This window comes from Wyeomyia smithii, chromosome 2 (assembly GCF_029784165.1).
Source record: "Wyeomyia smithii strain HCP4-BCI-WySm-NY-G18 chromosome 2, ASM2978416v1, whole genome shotgun sequence".
Classification (NCBI taxonomy): domain Eukaryota; kingdom Metazoa; phylum Arthropoda; class Insecta; order Diptera; family Culicidae; genus Wyeomyia; species Wyeomyia smithii.
In genome coordinates, this window is record NC_073695.1 from 221,122,448 (window position 1) to 221,144,832 (window position 22,385).

General features: G+C 38.9%; 3 protein-coding genes across 8 annotated transcripts in view; 2 read left to right on the forward strand and 1 right to left on the reverse strand.

The window, feature by feature from the left end:
* LOC129725641 (60S ribosomal protein L21) overlaps positions 1–15,302 on the forward strand; it is a 357,660-nt gene extending 342,358 nt beyond the window's left edge. For 4 of the 6 annotated variants that reach the window (XM_055681689.1, XM_055681688.1, XM_055681684.1 and 1 more), the window contains exons 2-3: positions 14,499–14,650; positions 14,885–15,302. In XM_055681689.1, coding sequence (XP_055537664.1) covers positions 14,522–14,650; positions 14,885–15,241 — 486 coding nt within the window. In that variant the 5' untranslated portion in view covers positions 14,499–14,521 and the 3' untranslated portion in view covers positions 15,242–15,302. Of the gene's footprint in view, positions 1–14,191; positions 14,244–14,272; positions 14,435–14,498; positions 14,651–14,884 lie in introns of those variants that run through there. The other 2 variants (XM_055681683.1, XM_055681686.1) reach the window with 2 other exon arrangements.
* On the forward strand, positions 13–4,313 carry LOC129720425 (uncharacterized). The gene is made up of 7 exons (XM_055671907.1): positions 13–94; positions 1,434–1,564; positions 1,633–1,755; positions 1,810–2,083; positions 2,137–2,441; positions 2,498–3,622; positions 4,288–4,313. The coding sequence occupies exons 2-7, from the start codon at positions 1,465–1,467 to the stop codon at positions 4,311–4,313; spliced, it is 1,953 nt and encodes a 650-aa protein (XP_055527882.1). The 5' UTR covers positions 13–94; positions 1,434–1,464.
* Positions 15,303–15,650: 348 nt separating the features above from the next.
* LOC129725636 (ubiquitin carboxyl-terminal hydrolase 46) lies at positions 15,651–17,596 on the reverse strand. The gene is made up of 5 exons (XM_055681678.1): positions 17,378–17,596; positions 17,225–17,305; positions 16,407–17,174; positions 16,207–16,350; positions 15,651–16,144 (listed from the first exon to the last, which is right to left on the reverse strand). The coding sequence occupies exons 1-5, from the start codon at positions 17,378–17,380 to the stop codon at positions 16,037–16,039; spliced, it is 1,104 nt and encodes a 367-aa protein (XP_055537653.1). The 5' UTR covers positions 17,381–17,596; the 3' UTR covers positions 15,651–16,036.
* Positions 17,597–22,385: the final 4,789 nt, after the last annotated feature.

Sequence of the window (22,385 nt, forward strand, 5' to 3'; positions counted from 1 at the left end):
TATCTAAGCAGTTCTGTCCTGTCAACCTCCATTGATCATCTCGAAGTGAATTCCTGGTATTTGATTTTGTAAACACTTATATCGATGATTTCTTGTAAATATGAGATCAATTTCGGAAAATATATCTAGAGGAACATTTTAAAAGGTCCTATCTGCTTTGATCGATGACTTTCATTCAATCACCACAACTTATTTAACACCTTTTATGACACGTTATTCAAACAAGTTTATAGAGGAGGGATCATTCTAGCCTCTCAAAACCACGTTTGAGAGAGTTACTAAAGCTCGACCATTACCAAAATGAAAAGACGCTCCAGAAAAACGATGAAAGCAGATAGGATCTTTTGAATTGTTTATTTTGAAATATAATAACCAGGAAGAGAATTCTCGCGTAATTTTTCAAAAAGACCTATCTAACATTGAGAGACTCTCTTTGTTTACTTTCTCTTTGATCAATATCTATGTTATATTTTCCTTGTTTCATAACACTCAATGCATAGTAAGCATGACAGTATTACAATCTCTCGATTAAGGGGAAGAAAGCTTGGAAAATATTTATAATGACGACGTAATTAACGAAACAAAGTGAGAGAGGAGAGAATCTTTCATTGTTCCTTAGGTCCTTTTGAAAAATTACGCGAGAATTGATCATCCTTTCGACTACTGTAATGATTTGTTCTTAAGTTAAGCTTTTACTCAAATTAAACTTTTGATCCTGCAAATTAACTATCTTCTTGAAAACTGTACAATATCGACACGGTTCTGCGCAGTTTATTCCACTTACATCTGTGCTAATAGATGAAACCTTTCATATCTACTTGAAAAACATTTGCGTGTCAGTTCAGCCTTATGTAAAGGATCAGCCTGCAATTTATTTTCATTGTATAAAAAAATAATTATTTGAACAAAAGGTTTGGTCACAGACAGACGTCCAAGCAAGAACAACATTGATCAAAATTTCCGTGTATATCTTCAAAGTAAATTGCGTTATAAATTTCTTTTACACTAGCGCTGCCTGGTGACCTTCCCAAGTAACCAGAAGTTCGAATAATTCTGAACACCATCACTTTCAAGTTCAATTGAAGTTTATATTTAGTTCCAAGGAACTTTCATGCTGAATAAGAAACTGCAATTAGTGCACAAGAAACTTTATGCTCAAAAAAGTGTCTTATGGCCCTTTTAGCTACCTTAAAGCACAGATAAAATTCTTACGGATGCCTTTAAGGTACTTCAGAATTTGAAAGTTCACACGAGGTATTTTTCGGAATCTTAAACAGCTTCCAGGTTTATAAAAAGTTTCTTCTGGTAGTTTCCGTGAACTTTAATAAAAAGTTCGTTTTAAGTTCCAATAAACAACTCACGAGTTCAGAAAAGGTTTCTTGTGAACTTTAAATTTACCTTGAAAGCGTTTTCAAATGACTCCTTTCTAGTAGTTTTAATCGAAGAGTCTCTAAGGAAAGTGAAATGAATTACTCGAAAAAAATTAAAAAAACTGGTTTATTTTATTACCGACGCGAAAAATTACTGCGCAAGTGGGCTGAGGCAAATCAAACGAATCAACTAGGTAGAAAATAATTACAATAATTAGTAGAAGCTTTATATATTGCTTTATATACGTTGTTTCGCTTCCAGTAAATGGCGATGATAACCGGCAGTTACCATGTTTTTCACCAAGTAAAATAAATATACGAACTAAGCGTAATACAAATTCACATGGCACACCTCCGTTAAAGCCAATTTTAGTATCAGTACCCGGTAGCAATGACTCTGATTATTCGTCAACTGATGATGATCTTGATTTTTCTATAGGTCAGAATGAGGAATACGGACTCGATTCCGACAAGATCGAAAATTTAAGCCTGTTAGAAAGCATAAGATATTGGGCCTTAAAGACTAACCAAACACATCAGTCAATAAATCTAATTATGGACATAATCCGACGAAAAACGAATGGGAAAACATTGCCCCGGAGTGCTCGCACACTTCTGCAAACGTCTCGTGAAGAAACTTCAAATATTGTTCCGCTATCGGGGGGTCAGTATTGGTACAAAGGAATAAAGCAATGCCTTCTAGAGTACTTCCGGTAAATGCAAAATTTATTTCTATGATTTTGAATATATATTTGTTCAATTCTAGCAACATTGAAGCTCCAGTAGCTATTTCTATTAATGTGAATATCGACGGGATTCCCATCTACAAGAGCAGCAAATCACAATTCTGGCCCATACTATTTAATATCCACGAAATGCCTGAAGTTGGACCGGTGCCAATAGCAATATTTTATGGCAGCAGTAAGCCAATAAGTGTTGAAGAGTTCCTACAACCTTTCGTCAACGAATTAATGGAAATTGTTCCGCATGGCCTATTAGTTAACAACCATAAACTTGAAGTTCGGATTAGATGTTTCATATGCTATTCTCCGGCTCGTGCGTTCATTAAAGGTAGTTTTATTACACTTACTTACCTAATTTATAAATACTCTAATCTGCATTTTCAGGTGTAGCAAACTTCAACTCTAAAAACGGCTGTTTGAAATGCACTTGTCAAGGAGAGTACTCGCATGAATCACGAACTGTGGTATTCAAATCAATTAATAGCGCGAAAAGAACCGATAAGGAGTTCAGGACTAATACATATGATCGGCATCATAAAGTAGTAACGCCATTATTGCGTATACTAAAATTAGATTTAATACAGGATATAATTGTTTCGGATCGACTTCATTTAGTTGATTTAGGAATTATGAAGCGATTACTCTTAGGATGGAGGGATGGTCTATTCGGATTCAAAACCAAACTTTCTTCTCAACAGATTAATCAAATCTCAACAATGCTTCAAGATATAGAATTGCCATCCGAGATCCATCGAAAGTTTCGTGGACTGGATTGCTTATCATTCTGGAAAGGTTCCGAGCTCAACAGTTTTCTTCATTATGCGAGTATAGTTGTTATGAAGGAGTTTTTGCCAATTGATGCCTACCAACATTTTTTACTTTTCTTTTGTTCGATTACAATGCTTACTTCCGAAGCCTATAAATCAAATTGGCAAGTGAGTGAAAAAATGATAGAAAAATTTGTTTCTGAATATATGGTGATATACGGGGAGCAATATGTAACAAGTAACGTACACAACTTACTAAATATCGTAGATGAAGCAGAAGTATTTGGTCCATTGCACACAACATCGGCCTACCCGTTCGAAAATGCTCTTCAGCGGATTAAAAATTTACTTCGCAGTGGTTATAGAAGTCTAGAGCAGGCTGTCAACAGGTTATCAGAGATACATGCACAAGAATATTATACTACTCAACAGTCAAAGAGTAATAAAAAAACAATTCCGTCTGTCGTCACGAATAGCAATTATAAAGGCATTGAAGTTAAAAATGGATTATTTTTAAGCACCTCCAAGCGAAACTGTTGGTTTCTCACAAAAAAGAATGAAATTGTTCATTTTGATAACGTTTCTGAACATTCTGATCGAATAGTAATTTTTGGTAAAATCCTCAATGATAAATTTGATTTTTTTACTTATCCTTTTCCTTCATCTGTACTGAATATATCCAGAGGAGACATAAGCAAACTATCATTAAAAATCAACCATTTTGAGTGCAGTGATATCAAATGTAAATTAATATCAATCAAATTCAAAAAATCAGAGCATGTATTTATACCACTTCTACATACCTTGTAACGTAAATAAATAAATAATCTTGAATTCAATTTAAAAACAAACAAAAAATAACATTCTTTCAATCGCTTTGGCCGACATCGCTGCACCTGTCATCGGATGACTTAATCGTGTCGGATTGAGTATCATCTTCCAAATGATTCGTGTTTTCATCGGTTGCGCTACTGAACGCATCAATACTTGTTTTTTTAACATTTTGTTTTCTCACGTGACGCGTACTTTGACGAGCGCCGGAGGCCTTCAAACGTTTTAGAGTTTTTTAATTTTCTTTTGAAAAAGCCTGCAAGTTTTTGTTTGTTAACGTATTCGCAATCATCGCTGCCAATTTTTTGGAGCACCTCGAGAATGTTCTGGTTCGGCATCACTGCTGTTTTAGGCCCTTTGCGACTTGCACCCGTCCACGTACATTTGAAATTCCTTAGAGAAAAGTAAGTCCAGTGCACAAATCATGCGATTGTCTGCACAATTACCGGTGACATTCATACGAAGCCATTGAATCTAGAACATAATAATCAATATTTAATATTCATCCATGAAAAATAACAATGTTGATCTTACCAATTCAGATTTATACGAATCATCCTTCAATTTACTTTCCAGCTCAAAAAGTTCATCTGGATCGCTAACGGGATCAATTCTAAAAGACTTTTTATCGCGTGCATCAGTGTTGTTATAGTTATCGCTTTGAAGTACATCCATGATGAAATTATTTTGTGTTGAAATCTCAGCCATACGTCTCTCCAACAAAAATATGTGGCTATTCATTCGTTGCTGTAATTCAATCATCTCGTCATATTTTGATCATTCTTGATAAGCTTTCATTCTTGATAAGCTCTAGGCTCTGACACGAAAAGCAGGTTTTGTCTGTTTGGAACCGATTCATACGAAGTTTCTTGAACTTGATCCGGAGACACTGTTTGAACGAATTCAACAGCCTCGGTGCCACCATGTCTAGGCAAAACGTAAGAATCATTTTGGGCCAGCACGGGATTGTTGTTTGGGATCGATTCAATCGATAAACTGCTACTTTGGTGAACAACCTTCGTGGGCTGAACCAATTGTTTCTGGCTATGGCTTTCTAAAGACGTTTCGACATTTGCTTTATTTTCAATATTAAATAGTGGTAAAGGTACAACAAAATCCTCAGGAACAACCATTAGTACATTTGGTGGGAAAGTCGAACAATCAGATTGAGAAGTATTCAGCTGGGTCTGTCCTACACATGTCTCATTGATGTTTTCTTTTTGTGGCTGTATGGTACAATCCGGCAGCAGCATATTTTGAAAAATTTTTGATTCGCTTACCTTCTTTTTTTTCTTTTGGATGATGCTCACATCAGAAGATGACTCCCCAGACATTTCCTCTAGTATAGACATAGCATTGATTGATTGATTGATTTTTATTATAGAGCCTTTAACCTGACTGCCGCTCATAGCAAGTCCGTCCCATTTGCGTTTTGATGGTGACGAGAAAACAGCAATTGAAAATCGTAACGTTTCAGGTGAAATTTTGCATTCAAATGCTTTTTCAATCAAGACCATGAACAGAATTTAGTACTACAATGACAACCTAACACTTTTGCATCATAAAACTTGCATAAACACCGAAATTTAATTAAAATTTGTTGAAAATCATAAGCTGGGACTCACATGCGATTACTTTTACGATACGAAGCCAAAATGATAGCAAGTTAGTCCCATAGCCAGCTACGACCGGTGATGAAAAACAAACTACTCCAAACCGATGGCGGTGCTAATAGCTTGCGTATGGAATGAAACTCGCTGGTCAATTCATAAATAACCTTCTCTCGTGCTTCATTAAACAATCATTTTGTGAGAAGCATAACACAATGTACCAACTGCGGCACTCAAAATAAAATTTGATTTTGTTTTTACATTTGATACTACTGATAAATTCAAAATCAGTTTAGGTGTAGGAACTTGTTCTAAATTTTTCTAAGAGCGGTCACACGTTCGTGACGGCGGACAGCTTCCACGTAGCAGTGGAAGCAAATATGAAAAAACTCCTATAGCTTAGGAAAATGATTGCCCCGTTAAAAAACAGCTAAGTAGCGTTCTGAAGGATTTGATATGACTGACAAATTCTTCAAAACGAAATTCACGGCAATAATTGAACAATTCTTAACCACGTCTTCACATAAAATACGGATAAAATACGAAAAGCAGTATTTACTAAAGAATGCTTTAACTAACAACACAGTAACACACCTAAAACGTTCACTGTCAACAAACAACAGCTGAAAGAAGCTACTTCTGGAAACTTTGTCTTGAAGAAAACATTGTACTATCAGCTAGAGCCACACGATGTAGAACGTGTAAAATTCAATCAAACCTCCTATCGAATATCACTTGGGACTTCCAATTCTAAACCTGAAGATCATAAGTTGTGGTAAATATCACATTTTTCATAATCATCATTGGCTGTAGGGTCCATTCTGTGCCGAACACGCATCAGTACTGGACGTGTTTGGTGATCGGTCCGATAGAGTATAAAACAAAAGACGTGTGAACAAGTGTTGGCATTGTTTGCCTGGTCGAGTGAAATAAATCCGGGTTCAAGGTCGTTCCTTTGTGCAACTGTTTCGCATCGTGACTGCCAGCTGGTGCGTAAGCCGATTTGGCTGCTGGCTGGATTGTGCTACAGCAGTGGACGAGACACAAACGAGGAAAAAGAAGAAGCCATCAGTGTCAGCGAGTCGTATCGCTGTGTGGAGTGATCTCACACCTGGCTCGCTGCTGGTGGCTGTTTGGTGCTGCTGTATTGGTGCTGCTGGCTGTAACGGCTGCTACTTCGAACGATCGGACAACCAACCTTACTGGAAGGGAGAAATAAAAAGGTACGTGTTCTTGTCAGCGCTAGTGCGCTAAACATAGCGCGATGGATGTAGATCCCTCGCCTCCCGCGCCACCATCCCCGAACCCCTCTGACCCTGACCCTTCTGTTACCCCCTCCCCTGTTCATTCTTCAGTCCCCCCTCGCCCCAGGCTTTACCCAGACGGAGCCCAGGGCAGCTATACTGTTTATTTTCGGCCAAAGGCAGGACCGAAATCGAAAAAGTTGAACCTCTTGCAGATTTCTAAAGACCTGACGAAGGAGTACAAGGGCGTGACCGAAATTTCCAAGGTCCGGCCTAACAAGCTCCGTGTCGTGGTCGGTAACCTGAAAGAGGCCAACGATATAGCTTGCTCTGAGCTCTTCACACGCGAGTATCGCGTTTACATACCCGCACGAGACGTGGAGATCGACGGTGTCATAACCGATTCGAGTCTGTCCGTCGAGTGTATACTGCAAAGTGCCAAAGGGTGCTTTAAGAACAAAACGTGTCCCGAAGTAAAGGTGCTCGACTGCAAGCAATTGCGGTCAGCATCGATCATCGGTGGCAAAACAGTATACACTCCGTCAGACTCGTTTCGAGTTACGTTCGCCGGGTCTGCACTACCAAGCCACGTCTCGATCCACCGGGTTCGTCTCCCTGTGAGGCTCTACGTGCCCCGCGTCATGAACTGCCTGAATTGCAAGCAGTTAGGCCATACAGCCGCCTACTGCTGCAATAAGGCACGTTGTGGCAAGTGTGGGGAGTCTCATGCGGAAGATTCTTGCAGTGTTAACGCTGAAAAGTGTATTCACTGCGGAGAAAATCTGCATGAGCTCTCGACATGTGCGGTGTACATGCAGCGCAGGGATAAAATAAAACGGTCTCTCAAAGAGCGTTCAAAGCGTTCCTACGCTGACATGCTGAAGAAGACCGTTACCACTTCTCCCGTTACTTCGAACCCCTTCGATCTGTTGCCCTCTGAGGAAACCGATTCTGACGATTCACCAGCGGGAGCATCTTACGCCAATCCTGGGGAGTCTAGAAAGAGGAAAAGTGCTTCCTCTCCTAAACTTCCCAGAAAAGGTCCTAAGATTTCTCAAAGTGAAATGAAGGTTACAAACAAACCAAACAGTGCTGCGGAAAAACCGAAGCAAACTCCTCCTGGGCTGGCAAATTTAAAGTCCCAGAAGGAGTTCCCAGCACTGCCAGGAACATCTAAAACCCCAGTTGCTCCTTTTACACTCCCAGTTGATGAAACAAACTCTGGATTAGTGAAATTTTCTGACATTGTGGACTGGATTTTTGAAACTTTCAATGTACCCGATCCAATTAAAATTTTTCTTACAGCATTCCTCCCAACAGTTAGATCATTTTTGAAGCAGTTGACTGCCCAATGGCCTCTCCTTGCAGCGATTGTATCCTTCGATGCCTAATTCAACTGCGTATATGAAGGATTCTATCTCTGTCTTACAGTGGAATTGTAGAAGTATTTTACCAAAAATTGATTCGTTTAAAGTTTTGATAAATAAAAACAAATGCGATGCATTTTCCCTTTGTGAAACTTGGCTTACTTCAAATATTGATCTCAACTTCCATGATTTTAATATTATTCGCCTTGATCGAGACACCCCATATGGAGGAGTACTTTTAGGGATTAAAAAGTGCTATTCTTTCTATCGTATTAACCTCCCCTCGATTCCAGGCATCGAAGTTGTCGCATGTCAAATGACAATACAAGGTAAAGAGCTTTGTATTGCCTCAATATATATTCCCCCCAGAGCACAGGTTGGGCAACGGCTGCTCTTTGATTTAATAGAACTTCTTCCCTCGCCACGTTTGATTTTGGGAGACTTCAACTCTCATGGCGTGGCTTGGGGTTCCCCATACAATGATAACCGCTCCTCTTTAATCTATAACCTTTGCGATGACTTCGACATGACTATTTTAAACAACGGTGAAATGACACGTATCCCGAAACCTCCAGCGCGCCCAAGCGCTTTGGATCTATCCTTATGTTCGACGTCGCTACGGTTGGATTGCACATGGAAGGTAATCCTCGATCCTCACGGTAGCGACCATCTGCCTATTCTTATTTCAATTACTAACGGGTCAACTCGCATGCGACCAATTGACATTCCGTATGACCTCACACGAAATGTCGATTGGAAGTTATACGAGGAAATGATTTCAAAAGCGGTCGAGTCGATTCAACATCATTCACCACTTGAAGAATACAACCTCCTCGCGGGCTTGATTCTCGACGCCGCGTTGCAAGCCCAAACGAAGAAATATCCCGGCGTAACGATCAAAGAACGGCCTCCCACTCCGTGGTGGGACCAAGAGTGCTCCGATGTCTACACGCAAAGATCCGACGCGTTTAAGGCCTACCAGACGGGAGGTATACCTGGCGACTATTTACGGTATTCGGAGCTTGATACCAAGCTTAAAAGCTTGGCTAAAGCAAAGAAACGTGGATATTGGCGTCGGTTCGTGAACGAGACGTCGAGGGAGACATCGATGAGCACTCTTTGGAACACAGCCCGAAGAATGCGGAATCGCGTAACGGTCAACGAAAGCGAGGAGTCTTCAAGTAGGTGGATATTTGATTTTGCCAGGAAAGTATGTCCGGACTCTGTTCCTGAGCAAAATATTGTTCGCGATGCGTCTCCGGGCCACGACGCGATAGAATCACCTTTTACGATGGCAGAACTTTCAGTTGCCCTCCTGTCCTGTAACAATAACGCGCCTGGATTAGATAGAATCAAATTCAACTTGTTGAAGAATCTACCCGGCAATGCCAAGAGGCGCTTGTTGAACTTGTTCAATAAGTTCCTGGAGCAAAACATTGTACCGCAGGATTGGAGGCAAGTGAAGGTGATCGCCATCCAAAAACCAGGGAAACCAGCTTCTAATCACAACTCTTATAGGCCGATTGCAATGCTATCCTGTATCCGGAAATTGATGGAAAAAATGATACTCCGTCGTTTAGACCACTGGGTCGAATCAAATGGTCTACTATCAGAAACTCAATTTGGCTTCCGCCGTGCCAAAGGGACGAATGATTGTCTTGCGTTGCTTTCAACAGATATTCAGCTGGCGTATGCTCGTAAAGAACAAATGGCGTCTGCGTTCTTGGACATTAAGGGGGCTTTTGATTCCGTTTCTATTGACATTCTTTCGGGTAAACTTCACCGACAAGGATTTTCTCCAATTTTGAACAATTTTTTGCACAACTTGTTGTCCGAAAAGCACATGCATTTTACGCATGGCGATTTGGCAACTTTTCGCATTAGCTACATGGGTCTTCCCCAGGGCTCATGTTTAAGCCCCCTTCTTTACAACTTTTATGTAAATGACATCGACGAATGTCTGGCAAATTCATGCACGATAAGACAACTTGCAGACGACAGTGTAATCTCTGTTACAGGAGCCAAAGCTGCCGATTTGCAAGGACCATTGCAAGATACCTTGGACAATTTGTCTGCTTGGGCTTTACAGCTAGGTATCGAATTCTCTCCGGAGAAGACTGAGATAGTAGTTTTTTCTAGGAAGCATGAACCTGCTCAGCTTCAAACACAATTAATGGGTAAAACGATTTCTCAGGTTTTGGTACACAAATATCTTGGTGTCTGGTTCGACTCTAAAGGCACCTGGGGTTGTCACGTGAGGTATCTGATGAAAAAATGTCAACAAAGAGTGAATTTTCTTCGTACAATAACCGGACAATGGTGGGGAGCCCATCCAGGAGACCTTATAAGGCTTTACCAAACAACGATATTGTCTGTTATTGAATACGGGTGTTTCTGCTTCCGCTCCGCAGCAAACACACATTTGATCAAACTGGAGCGAATACAATATCGTTGTTTGCGTATCGCCTTAGGTTGCATGCAGTCGACCCATACGATGAGTTTGGAGGTTTTAGCTGGAGTACTACCATTGAAAAACCGCTTCTGGAGCCTGTCTTCTCGTATTCTAATCAAATGTGAGGTCTTGAACCGTCCCGTGATTGAAAATTTTGAAAGGTTAATCGAACTTAATTCTCAAACCCGTTTTATGACATTGTATTTCAATCACATGTCCCAAAATATTAACCCTTCTTCGAATATTCCAAATCGTGTCGACTTATCAAATACTTCTGATTCTACTGTGTTTTTCGATACATCCATGATAGAAGAAACTCGTGGAATCCCGGATCATTTACGCGTGCAGCAGATCCCTAAAATTTTTTCCAATAAATATCGAAACATCAACTGCGACAATATGTACTACACTGACGGATCACTTCTTGATGGGTCCACTGGCTTCGGTATCTTCAATAACAATTTAACCGTCTCCCATAAGCTCGATAATCCTGCTTCTGTTTACGTCGCAGAATTAGCTGCAATTCAGTACACCCTAGGGATTATCGAAAAAATGCCCACGGACCATTATTTCATCTTTACGGACAGTCTCAGTTCCATTGAGGCTCTCCGATCGATGAAAGATGTTAAGCACTCTCCGTATTTCCTGGGGAAAATACGGGAACATCTGAGTGCTTTATCCGAAAAATCTACTCAGATTACCTTAGCGTGGGTCCCTTCTCACTGCTCGATACCGGGTAATGAGAAAGCGGACTCTTTGGCTAAGGTGGGCGCAACAAACGGTGATATTTATGAAAGACCAATTGCCTTTAATGAATTTTTCGCACTTGTACGTCAGAATACGATCATCAGTTGGCAAAATGCTTGGACCAGAGGGGAATTGGGAAGGTGGTTACATTCCATAATCCCCAAAGTATCGACGAACCCGTGGTTCAAGGGGTTGGATGTAGGTCGGGATTTCATTTGCGTGATGTCCCGGCTTATGTCCAATCACTATAGATTTGACGCGCTCCTCCGTCGTGTTGGGCTCGGGGAAAGTGGTATCTGTGCCTGTGGTGAAGGTTATCACGACATAGAGCATGTGGTTTGGTCATGCCCTGTCCACCGTGACGCCAGGTCTAAATTAATAGCTTCCCTGCAGGCCGAGGGTAGACAGCCGGCTGTTCCTGTTCGTGATGTCTTGGCGAGCCGTGACCTGTCCTACATGTCCCTTATATACGTTTTCCTGAAATCCATCCACGCCCCAGTCTAGTCCCGTTCCCCTCCGTCTACACCCAACAAAACGACAAGAACACGTTTGAACCTTAAGCACAAAACCAGCAACCAGACCCCGCACAACAGAACCAGGACCCAAGGACTACGAGCCTCTGTCCCAACTCACGACATCGTGGCTCAGCAGAACGAATCCATACATGCCATTCGACGATTATCAGACGACCATTGAACAACAAAACACTGATTGGAAATCCCATGCTAGTTTTAAGTTAGACTTAATTTCAGCTCGTAGTCGGCAGCGAGGATAAAAAATTTGCTTTAGTTTTTAAGTCATCAGATATAATTGGCGCCGTTAAACATTAAATTGTATTTGTGCCGTGTCAAATAAATGTTATGTGAAGAAAAAAAAAATTGGCTGTAGGGTTAAATTGCGAAGATTTTTTCAATGGGACCGACTTGCGATCACTTTTGCTATGGGACAAACCAACTTGCTATTTTTTTCATGGTTCCTCAGAACGAAGTATTCAAAAATATTTGTTTTATCGAAAGTAGATATAAAAAGGAATTGATTCCATAAATAAACTCAAAATTGATAAAAATGCAATTGGGACGGACTTGCCATGAGCGGCAGCTGAGGGGTCATTCAGCTCTAGCAGACATAGCATTCTCATAGGATAAAATGTTCTGACGTTTCACAACACAACGAGACTTTAGCCACGCTTTTTTAGGGGCACTTTCGGCATTTTGGAGCAATTTCGCTTGTTCTGCAGCGCTTTTTGCATTTGGCCACATAACTGTTTGCCCGCGTTTCGAAATTTGTGTCCATTTTTCTGGCACAGCAGAAAGCTCTTTTCTCCCCTTGGCATCGGTAGTTTCAACGATCACAAACGGCATCTCTGCAATAGAACTTTGTTTTCATTCGAATTGTTAGTACATGTTTAATTTTCCACCAAATAATCAACGCAAAATCCTGAAAATCAACGGCACGAAGTATACTAGATTTTCAGCACTGGATATGCAAACAAGAGACGTCAAAAAGAAAAAGGGTTGTTTAAAAAGGACGATCACTGCCGGTGGAGTATGGAATCATCATTGTAAAACAATTTCAAGGATTGACAAAGAGAGAGTTTAGTAGAGATAGACTTTCGTTATGATCTTTCGATATTTTCGCATGTTATAAGATGATACTTGAAGGTAAGGTGTCCGGAAGAAAACCGTTCTTATGAACAAAATAGGAAAGTGTAAAATTAAAAGAAAAAACTAATGACGTTCTTTTTGAATGTCTCTCGAATAAGTTCAGTTAAAGTTGATATGTGTACTGTTATGCGACTACAAAGTTCACACCAGGCTCCTGACACTACATCAAAGTCACAATAGGCTACATGCAAGTTAAAATTAGTTTTCTTCTATTTTTAGCTTATTATAAATTTTCAATTAACACACGGTGATAAATCGGCTATCGGCTACGTGCAGATATGACCCAATGAGTAGTGTTATTGGCATTTGAGTGAAAGATCCAGAGTTCAGTTCCAGAACAAGAGGGTGGGTAGTTAAAAATAAAAAGTTTCCCCTAAAAATAAAAAGTTTGCTTCCCTTCTATTCTAATTATATCCTTCTAGATGTATAAGAGTAATCATAAAGAAAAAGCCCTGTGTTAGTGAAAAAAAATATAAAACTACATTCAACGTATTATTTTTTTTATTTATATATATATATATATATATATATATATATATATATATATATATATATATATATATATATATATATATATATATATATATATATATATATAAATATATATATATATATATATATATATATATATATATATATATATATATATATATATATATATATATATATATAAATAAATAAGTTTCTTTAAAGTTCCTTTTAAGCTGATTTACGGGTAGTACAGGGCTTAACACAGACTATAAATAAACTTCAAAGTATAACCTTTAGTTCACAATAAGCTGTTTAGCATGCTATTGGGAGCTTTATCATAAACTTGACAGTTCGGATAGTTACTTAAAAACGCAGCTGAATAGAAGTTTTTGCGACTTGAATTGGTGGCTGCATAAGCCCAAAGAGGCACTTCTATCCGAACTTTGGGTTACTTGGGTTATCGCTACAATAATTTTTTTTCGCTAGTGTACGAGGCTGGCGGTACTGGTAGCGCTATCTGGTTACGGATTGCTACTACAAAAAACTTTACACAAGTTTGGAACTCAGCTTGGACGTCTGTCTGCGGTTTGGTTATATTAAAAAGGCGTCCTCGTCAAAGCCTTTATTGAATTCAATAAAATGTCGTGTTATTTAAATAAAATCTGTTCATTTGTTTCAAGCAAACGATTTTATTGAATTAATAAGATGCTTGTATTAAATTATTTATTTATTTTATTTTAATAATTAGAAAACTATCCAAACTTTTCATTAAACCAAACCAAAGTTTATTGGATTTGATTGAATTTTGCTGTGAGATAATAGCCAAAACATCGTTTAAATTACCAGGCCCCTTGTTGCGAAAGGCCGAAACAAAAGTCTGACATAAGCGCGGAAATCATTGCTACCAACCAATCATGTTGACATCTGAAATTTCTAAGCCGAGCATAACCTTTTTCTTCTCGTACGTGAAGTTGGCAGTGCGTATCCGAGTAAATTTGTAGAAATTATGAGATTTTATTTATAAACCATACATTTTTCTGTATGATTCTATATGTAAACAATGTTTGAGTTTATTCTTAACAAATTAGAATTTCAAGTGTAACAATTAATCGCAAGTTTGACGATTTGAGAAGACGTAAACTTTTGCTGCCAAGAATAACCAAACAATGTTTTTGATAAGCAATGCTGCTTTACAAGAGCGAAAGTCAACTAAAAACCGCTTCTATTTTCAGTATTCACCATCTAAGCGAGCAAAATGACCAACTCGAAGGGTTATCGTCGTGGTACCAGGGACATGTTCTCTCGTCCCTTCCGTAAACACGGTACTATTCCACTGTCTACTTACCTGAAAGTATACAAAGCCGGTGATTACGTGGATATTAAGGTGAGTTTTGCGGGTTAGAACGCCCAGCTTTTGGAGATGTTCAGGAGGGGTCTTCAGAAAAGTCCTGTCTACCTCTTAGTCATTCTCCGAGAAAAATGTTTAGCTTTCTATGTAAATTTCTCGTGAGTTGTTTTTAACTGACGAGGTTCACTTAGGTTGCGTACATTTTTACTCTTTTGAATGATTATACTATCTCTTCATTCTGCTTCTATAAAGGGATTTATTTTATCGTAGGGTCATGGAGCTGTCCACAAGGGTATGCCCTACAAAGCGTACCATGGTAAAACTGGCCGAGTGTACAACGTAACCAAGCACGCCCTTGGTGTGATTGTGAACAAACGTGTTCGAGGTAAAATTCTGGCCAAGCGTATCAACGTCCGCGTGGAGCACGTCAATCCATCCCGTTGCCGTGAAGATTTCCTGCGCCGAGTGAAGGAAAATGACAAAATCCGCCACGAAGTGAAGACCAAGAACCCGAAAGCTAAGATTTGTCTGAAGCGTAAGCCAGCTCCACCCCGTGGCGAGCAAGTTATCGTGAATCCTCCAGAGCCGGTGTTCCTGGCACCTATCCCGTACGAATTCATTGCGTAAATTGTGGCTTGGAATGTTGGTGAACCGTATATGTTAATACAAAACCAATTTAATTAAGAAACGATAGTTTTATTTTCATACATCCAGTCGAAATTCAATATCGTTTTAGCAGAGTATTCGATTTTCAATTGAATATAAAATCGAGGTTATTCTTGTATTTCGCAAATTTAAATAGTATACAGGAACAAAATGAATTATCTGAAACAAATTTCGTTCTGCAAATAAAACCAGTCATTTCTGAACTCATATTTTAATATTTTTAGTGAATATTTTTGATGAACAACCAGAAACAAACTGACGTTAGTTTGAAATTGTTGACAGCAAAAAAAATATCTATACAGTAAGAATAAACTCTCAGGAATACTTGAACTGTTTGAACGGCACAAATGGATAAAGTAAAACAGGGAAACAGTTTTGCAACATGTTATATTATCCGACTTTTTCGGCGTTTTGACAACTGTTGACAAAATGATGTTTTTGCAACGCATGCACTTAGATATTTTAGATATAGGCTATTCGTTTTCTTAATTTTGGACAGATAACAATAATTTTTACAGTGCTATCCAATAGAAAATGTGTACAGCGTACACTCTATAAGCAAAATATAAAACTATGTTTGAGAACTAAGCAATGACTGCACAGCAAACCTGCTTTTGAAACATGCCAATTTGATCAACCTACTAATCATCAACATAAAAATAAATTAGTTCAACGATTTCCATTGCCACCAAGGCAAGGTCTGCCATGGCGGTTTGTAACTTTTACACTCTCTATAGGCAGAACTCAGGCTCTAAGTTAGGTTGCATCTCGTGATTGATAGAATAGAATATAACCCGTTTCAGAGGACTTCTGAATATCCGAGGTAAGGCCGTAAAAGTCCTCTATAGTGGATGCTTCAATTTTCTGCAACAATATAAATCAACGTTTACATGTATTAACGCTATAATGAATATAACAAAACCTACATCGACCATGTCATCATCAAAAAGCAACCAAAACCCGTGACTTTTCACTATACTTATGTAGTGTCCACGATTAGGTCCAGAACCGCAGTGGATCACTACAGCCATCAGATCGTAGAGGCGGTCTGGATTCACAGCATCATCCGACTGCAATAGAGTGATTGTTACTTTCCATATGCATCGAGTTATTCGTCTTGACTTACCGTATTAAATAGTCTTAGCTCCAGTGGAAACACGACACGATGCGACACTTTTATGTGCCTGTTGTACTGCTCCATATACTTGAAACGCTTAAGGTGCAACGCCAAAATCATTGGCAATTTTTTAACTCGCATCCGTTTTTGCGCCTCCTGGTAACTGCAACAGTTGTCGCACTTGAACTTGTTATCACTACACAGTGTTTCTGTGTTACTAAAACATCGCAAGCAATGCGTGATGCTGGTGTTCTGATCTACATCGACCTGCAGGTCGAAGAAGTTTTCATCTTTACTGCTGACCGTTTCGCAGTTTAAGCACCGAGTTTCACTTGTCAAGATACCCTGGAATATCTCATGTACCCAGGTCGGTTCCTGTGGTTGCTGAGAACTATCCCCGTTTAGACTACCGCCCATTCCCATGTTGGATCCAACTTTGTTTGCAGCTGCTGCCGCACCTTTGGCCTGGTTTCGCTCCGCAAGAATAATTTCGTTGATGTGATTAATTAGGAAGTTCAAAAACTCATGAGCATCCTGCTGCATATAATTATCGAATTCCTCCTTCTCCTTCCGTAGCCGAGCGATAAATTTTTTCGGAGCAATCGAACCAACTTTTTTCTTCTGCGTTGCTATACTATAAAACAGATCCGCCAGACAGGAAAGCAAAGTCTCCTTTGTACGCTTGTTTTTCGCTTTGTATTCGAGAACCTTTTCCCGGAACGGTCGACAGAAATATAATGCCTGAAGCACTGAATTGCTGTAGCAGGTATTCCCGAACTAAAAGAAGAGCTGTTATAGTACGTTTTTTTCGCATTTACGCTACTCACATTAACTAGTCCAAAGTAGTGCTCGTTGGGTGGAAACTGATCGGCACCAATATCCCGCTCAAGCTGCGAAATGTTTGCCCCCTGAGAATGGAAATCAAACATATATCATTGAATTAGATAGACTATTGTATTACAAATTAAAAAATCAATTACCATTTCACCGTAATAAACGTTGCGAGTTTTCGGGACATATATGTTAAAATGCACTCAACTAAATTAACTTATAGATCAATAGCTCTCAAAATGTTTGCAAAAGTAATGATCAATTTTTTGGACTCATTACTGCATAAAATTCGCTTCCGAAAAACTTTACAGTAGAAATTATTAGATGTACATTTTTTTTGTTTTTGTTATATTTTGGACTTGACAGCAGTACAGGATTCAGAACAAGAAATTTTAGCACGTGAAACACGAAGTTTAATGAATCCTGCCATACTGCCCCTATGTATGATTTTTTAAACTAAAATTATTAATTCTCAGTACTTCAGCCTGCAAGCCTGAAAAAAGAGAAAAATTTCTTCTCTATAATTCATCAAACCAGTTCAAAGATTATCAGAACATCTCTAAATCAAACACTAGGGACAATACACTGTTGATATATTGCGAAATAACAGCAATGAACAATATTACCAAGTATTTATCGTTTCATTTTTGGGCACCCCTCTATCCATATTATATCTTCTTAACGTCGTATTATCAAGCATGCGTGTAAAAAGAATAAACGATAAACACCGAAACATTTTCAATGTTTGAATTATTGTCAAGAAATTACAGAAGAAAGTCTGGAATGAAAAAATAACACCCGAAATCCGAATTTCAATAACATTCATTAATCGATTCCAAGTATGTAATTGACTATTTTTATTATTGCTTCAGAGCAATATTAGAGAAATATTGTATTGATCAGCATTTGGAGACACACAGAGATGTTTCTAATGTAATCTTCGCGATCATTTTACGCCCCTAGGTGTTCGATGTGCAATTCTCTTTGGATGATGAAGAGAGAAATTGCCCCGCCATAAACTTAGGTTTTTTTTTCTCAAAACCACATCGTTTTTTATTATTATTTAAAAAAACACTCAAAATAATCAAATATTGCAAAAAAATCGTGTCTCGGAAAATAAGTCCCTATTGTGCTCAGAGGTGTTCTGTAGCATAATTTCAAATTCCAATTTTCTTCAAAATACAATGTTTTACAGTAATATTTATAAGTCTACAAAGTGATTTACATAAATAAATGCTTAAATATTTTTAAATCATGAATAACTTCGTGAACAGGAAAGGGCAAAGGAAACCATCTTTATTTTAAAATCGAAAGTCAGTCCCAATTGAAAAATCACAAAGGTTGTATGCAAAGCCACAACCACAAGGTTGACGTAGAGCTACATAAGGTTGTTTGCTACATTTCTTGTATTGAATTTGTTTAAAGTTTTGTGCGAAAGAAGAGTTGAAGTGGTACCGAATTCCAGTTTGCACATACATCACTAAACATGAATGGAACAATCACTATACAATGCGAACAAGTTTCAACAGTCAGAGTGCATGCAGAATAAAATATTTTACTTTTAATTGTAGCGCAAAACGAGAATAAATTAAATCTTCGATAATTTTTTTGTTGCCCTCATGAGGACAATTGTTTTTATATCTTATACCGGATATAATGTCGCATCTGTGTGCTACCCCGATATAGGGGATTTAAGGTATTTTTCTGATAACACAGTTGAAAACTGTTTTCACACTGAAAATTTGACGGTTCATATATTTTGAATGCCAGCATCGCAAAACGCTTGTGTGTTGTCAAAATAGGGTAACTTTTCATTAGAGGAAGTGCCGGCTAATGTATCTACTACTGACGCTGCTCGCTACTGCACAAAGGCAGCTTTTTACTAGAGTAAGTGCCGCTGAACCAGCAGGCCTTTCCGCTATCGTTGCTGATATCACTGCTGCTGCTGATGCTATCCGCCGCCACTGCTGCCATGTAAGGATTGTTATAGTCGCTTTTAGAATATGAACAGTTTCGGCTGAAACGGGCTCTAATATAGGCCATATAGGTACTTTACATTCCGAATTACTGAGTCTATAATTCGACCAATCAGAGGCCAAATTTTGTGTTTTGATTAGGCTTGACAATTTTAAATAGTACAATAGTACAACATTACAATTTTTTGCATCCGGGAGGATTCTTAGCAGATTTTCCAATCGATTGCTGTAAGAACGAAGGAAATCCATCAGAAATTACCCGATTTATTAGCATTCGAAATTGGACATATTTTTCACTTTTTCCGGTCTTAGATTTTCATTTCACATCCCTATGTAGCCGAACTTCGTGAGAGACGTAGTTCCACGTCAAAATAAAAACTATTTTCATGTTTTTCTGCTCTCGTGAAGACGTCGATGAAAGTTTGAACTGAAATGAAACCCTAACAAATACGAAATTTTATCAGAGATACATCCACATCGTTGCCGCAGGACTACGCAGGTGCAATATATTATACATCGAACCATAAACGGTTTGGGCATCTTATACACTAAGGTCGGGTTTTACGCGGTTTTTTTACGCGGATTGCGGAATTTACGCGGTTTTTTTATGCAGATTTCGGAATTTACGCGTTTTTTTACGCGGATTCCGGAATTTACGCGGTTTTTTTACGCGGCACGTATCCCCCGCGTAAAAAGTGACTTTAGTGTACTTTTCTACGATTTTCCAATTTTATATAGCTACGTTAGTGTGTGACGATGTAAAAGCGTATCCTTTTTTGTGCAATTCTTGAAATACAACTGATGACTTCAAATCGGTCGTGATCAGGCATGTCCAAACCCACCACACCACTTGCGTGTGTGTTTTAGGCGATGTCACGGAGGGTATTGACGTAGAACTACGTTTTGCTTTAGCATACCACACAGGGATGCAAACTGAAAAACTGGGACGAAATTTGTCCCTTTTCAAATGCTTATAGGTCGGTTGGTTTTCAACCGATTTTCTTCATTCTTGCAGCAATCGATTGGAAAATTATACACGCATCTGCCCAAATGCAGAAAAATAATGTTTGAATCTACGAACTATTGCACTATTGAAAATTGTCAAGCCTTGTTGATAAAAATAACGTCTCTGATTGGTCGCTTGCTTGCTGTGAGTGTATGATATGGTATGATGTGTGTATGATATGGTGTGATGTGTGTATAATATGGTATGATGTGTGTGTGTATATGATATGATGTGTGTGTGTGTATGTGTGTGTGTGTCTGTATGATATGGTATGATGTGTACTGCCCTTCCAAGCATAGTTGTCCCAGCGTGCATAAGGTTTGTGTAGAACATGGGACTACTACGATTGGAACGGCAGTGTATGTGTCTGTATGATATGGTATGATGTGCGTGTGTCTATGATATGGTATGATTTGTGTGTGTGTGCTGTGATTTTAACTCGGCACGTTCTGCTAACTGCTGAATCCGGTTCACGAAATTCAGGTGCAATATATTATACATCGAACCATAAACGGTTTGGGCATCTTATACACTAAGGTCGGGTTTTACGCGGTTTTTTTACGCGGATTGCGGAATTTACGCGGTTTTTTTATGCAGATTTCGGAATTTACGCGTTTTTTTACGCGGATTCCGGAATTTACGCGGTTTTTTACGCGGCACGTATCCCCCGCGTAAAAAGTGACTTTAGTGTACTTTTCTACGATTTTCCAATTTTATATAGCTACGTTAGTGTGTGACGATGTAAAAGCGTATCCTTTTTTGTGCAATTCTTGAAATACAACTGATGACTTCAAATCGGTCGTGATCAGGCATGTCCAAACCCACCACACCACTTGCGTGTGTGTTTTAGGCGATGTCACGGAGGGTATTGACGTAGAACTACGTTTTGCTTTAGCATACCACACAGGGATGCAAACTGAAAAACTGGGACGAAATTTGTCCCTTTTCAAATGCTTATAGGTCGGTTGGTTTTCAACCGATTTTCTTCATTCTTGCAGCAATCGATTGGAAAATTATATACGCATCTGCCCAAATGCAGAAAAATAATGTTTGAATCTACGAACTATTGCACTATTGAAAATTGTCAAGCCTTGTTGATAAAAATAACGTCTCTGATTGGTCGCTTGCTTGCTGTGAGTGTATGATATGGTATGATGTGTGTATGATATGGTGTGATGTGTGTATAATATGGTATGATGTGTGTGTGTATATGATATGATGTGTGTGTGTGTATGTGTGTGTGTGTCTGTATGATATGGTATGATGTGTACTGCCCTTCCAAGCATAGTTGTCCCAGCGTGCATAAGGTTTGTGTAGAACATGGGACTACTACGATTGGAACGGCAGTGTATGTGTCTGTATGATATGGTATGATGTGCGTGTGTCTATGATATGGTATGATTTGTGTGTGTGTGCTGTGATTTTAACTCGGCACGTTCTGCTAACTGCTGAATCCGGTTCACGAAATTCACAACCCTTCATTAGTAGACATTATAACTCATTACTCAAGTAAAAATATTGGTTTTATCAAAGTTTTATAGCGCTCAATACAGCCAAAAAAGCGCTAAAAAACTTTGATTAAACCATGTTACTAGGGTAATGAAACACTCAATGCATTGGTTAATAGTGTACGTAGTTCTACGTCATTCATGTGGTCGTGTCTTGGATACAACCTCCTACTTTTTTTGATTGCCTTCCAGTCAGCGTCGTCAGAACTATTTCGTTAAAATCCGTAGATTCTACGGATTTCCCCTCTTTTCTACGGATTTCCCAAATTAATGGTATTCCGTAGAAGTGAACAAATCCGTTGATCTACGGATAAATCCGTAGATCTGGCAAGCCAGCTTTCAGTGCTTATAGACCATCGCACAGTGACGTCACGCACCTGAGTTTGACAGCTACTGGTAACTTTGTTTACCTTCGGGTGATGCAGTTTCGTTCTCAACTATAGCAGATCATTTTAACTGTGATCTTTATGTCCTTTAAATGTTGTGCGGCAGGTGCCAGTACACTAAGAACAATTATAAATTGAGCAGGATTTCCACTATGCGCACGACTGTTCCATCAGAAAAAAGCGCAAAGTCCAAAAGGTAAACAAAGTTACCACTAATTGTCAAAAAAGTGAGGTTAAAGAGATTCGGTCAGATAGTCTATACAAAACCAAAAACATCGTAT

Excerpts from the sequence above, each read along its gene's own strand:
- LOC129725636 (XM_055681678.1), bottom strand. Across the intron at positions 17,175-17,224 it reads ACTACTTTGGACTAGTTAAT|TTCGGGAATACCTGCTACAG; the intron begins GTGAGTAGCGTA and ends CTCTTCTTTTAG. Across the intron at positions 16,351-16,406 it reads AGCTAAGACTATTTAATACG|TCGGATGATGCTGTGAATCC; the intron begins GTAAGTCAAGAC and ends ACTCTATTGCAG.
- LOC129720425 (XM_055671907.1), top strand. The coding sequence starts at position 1,465 with ATGAATTACTCGAAAAAAATTAAAAAAACTGGTTTATTTTATTACCGA. Across the intron at positions 1,565-1,632 it reads AAATCAAACGAATCAACTAG|TAAATGGCGATGATAACCGG; the intron begins GTAGAAAATAAT and ends TTTCGCTTCCAG. Across the intron at positions 3,623-4,287 it reads TGAGTGCAGTGATATCAAAT|CTCAAAAAGTTCATCTGGAT; the intron begins GTAAATTAATAT and ends TTTACTTTCCAG.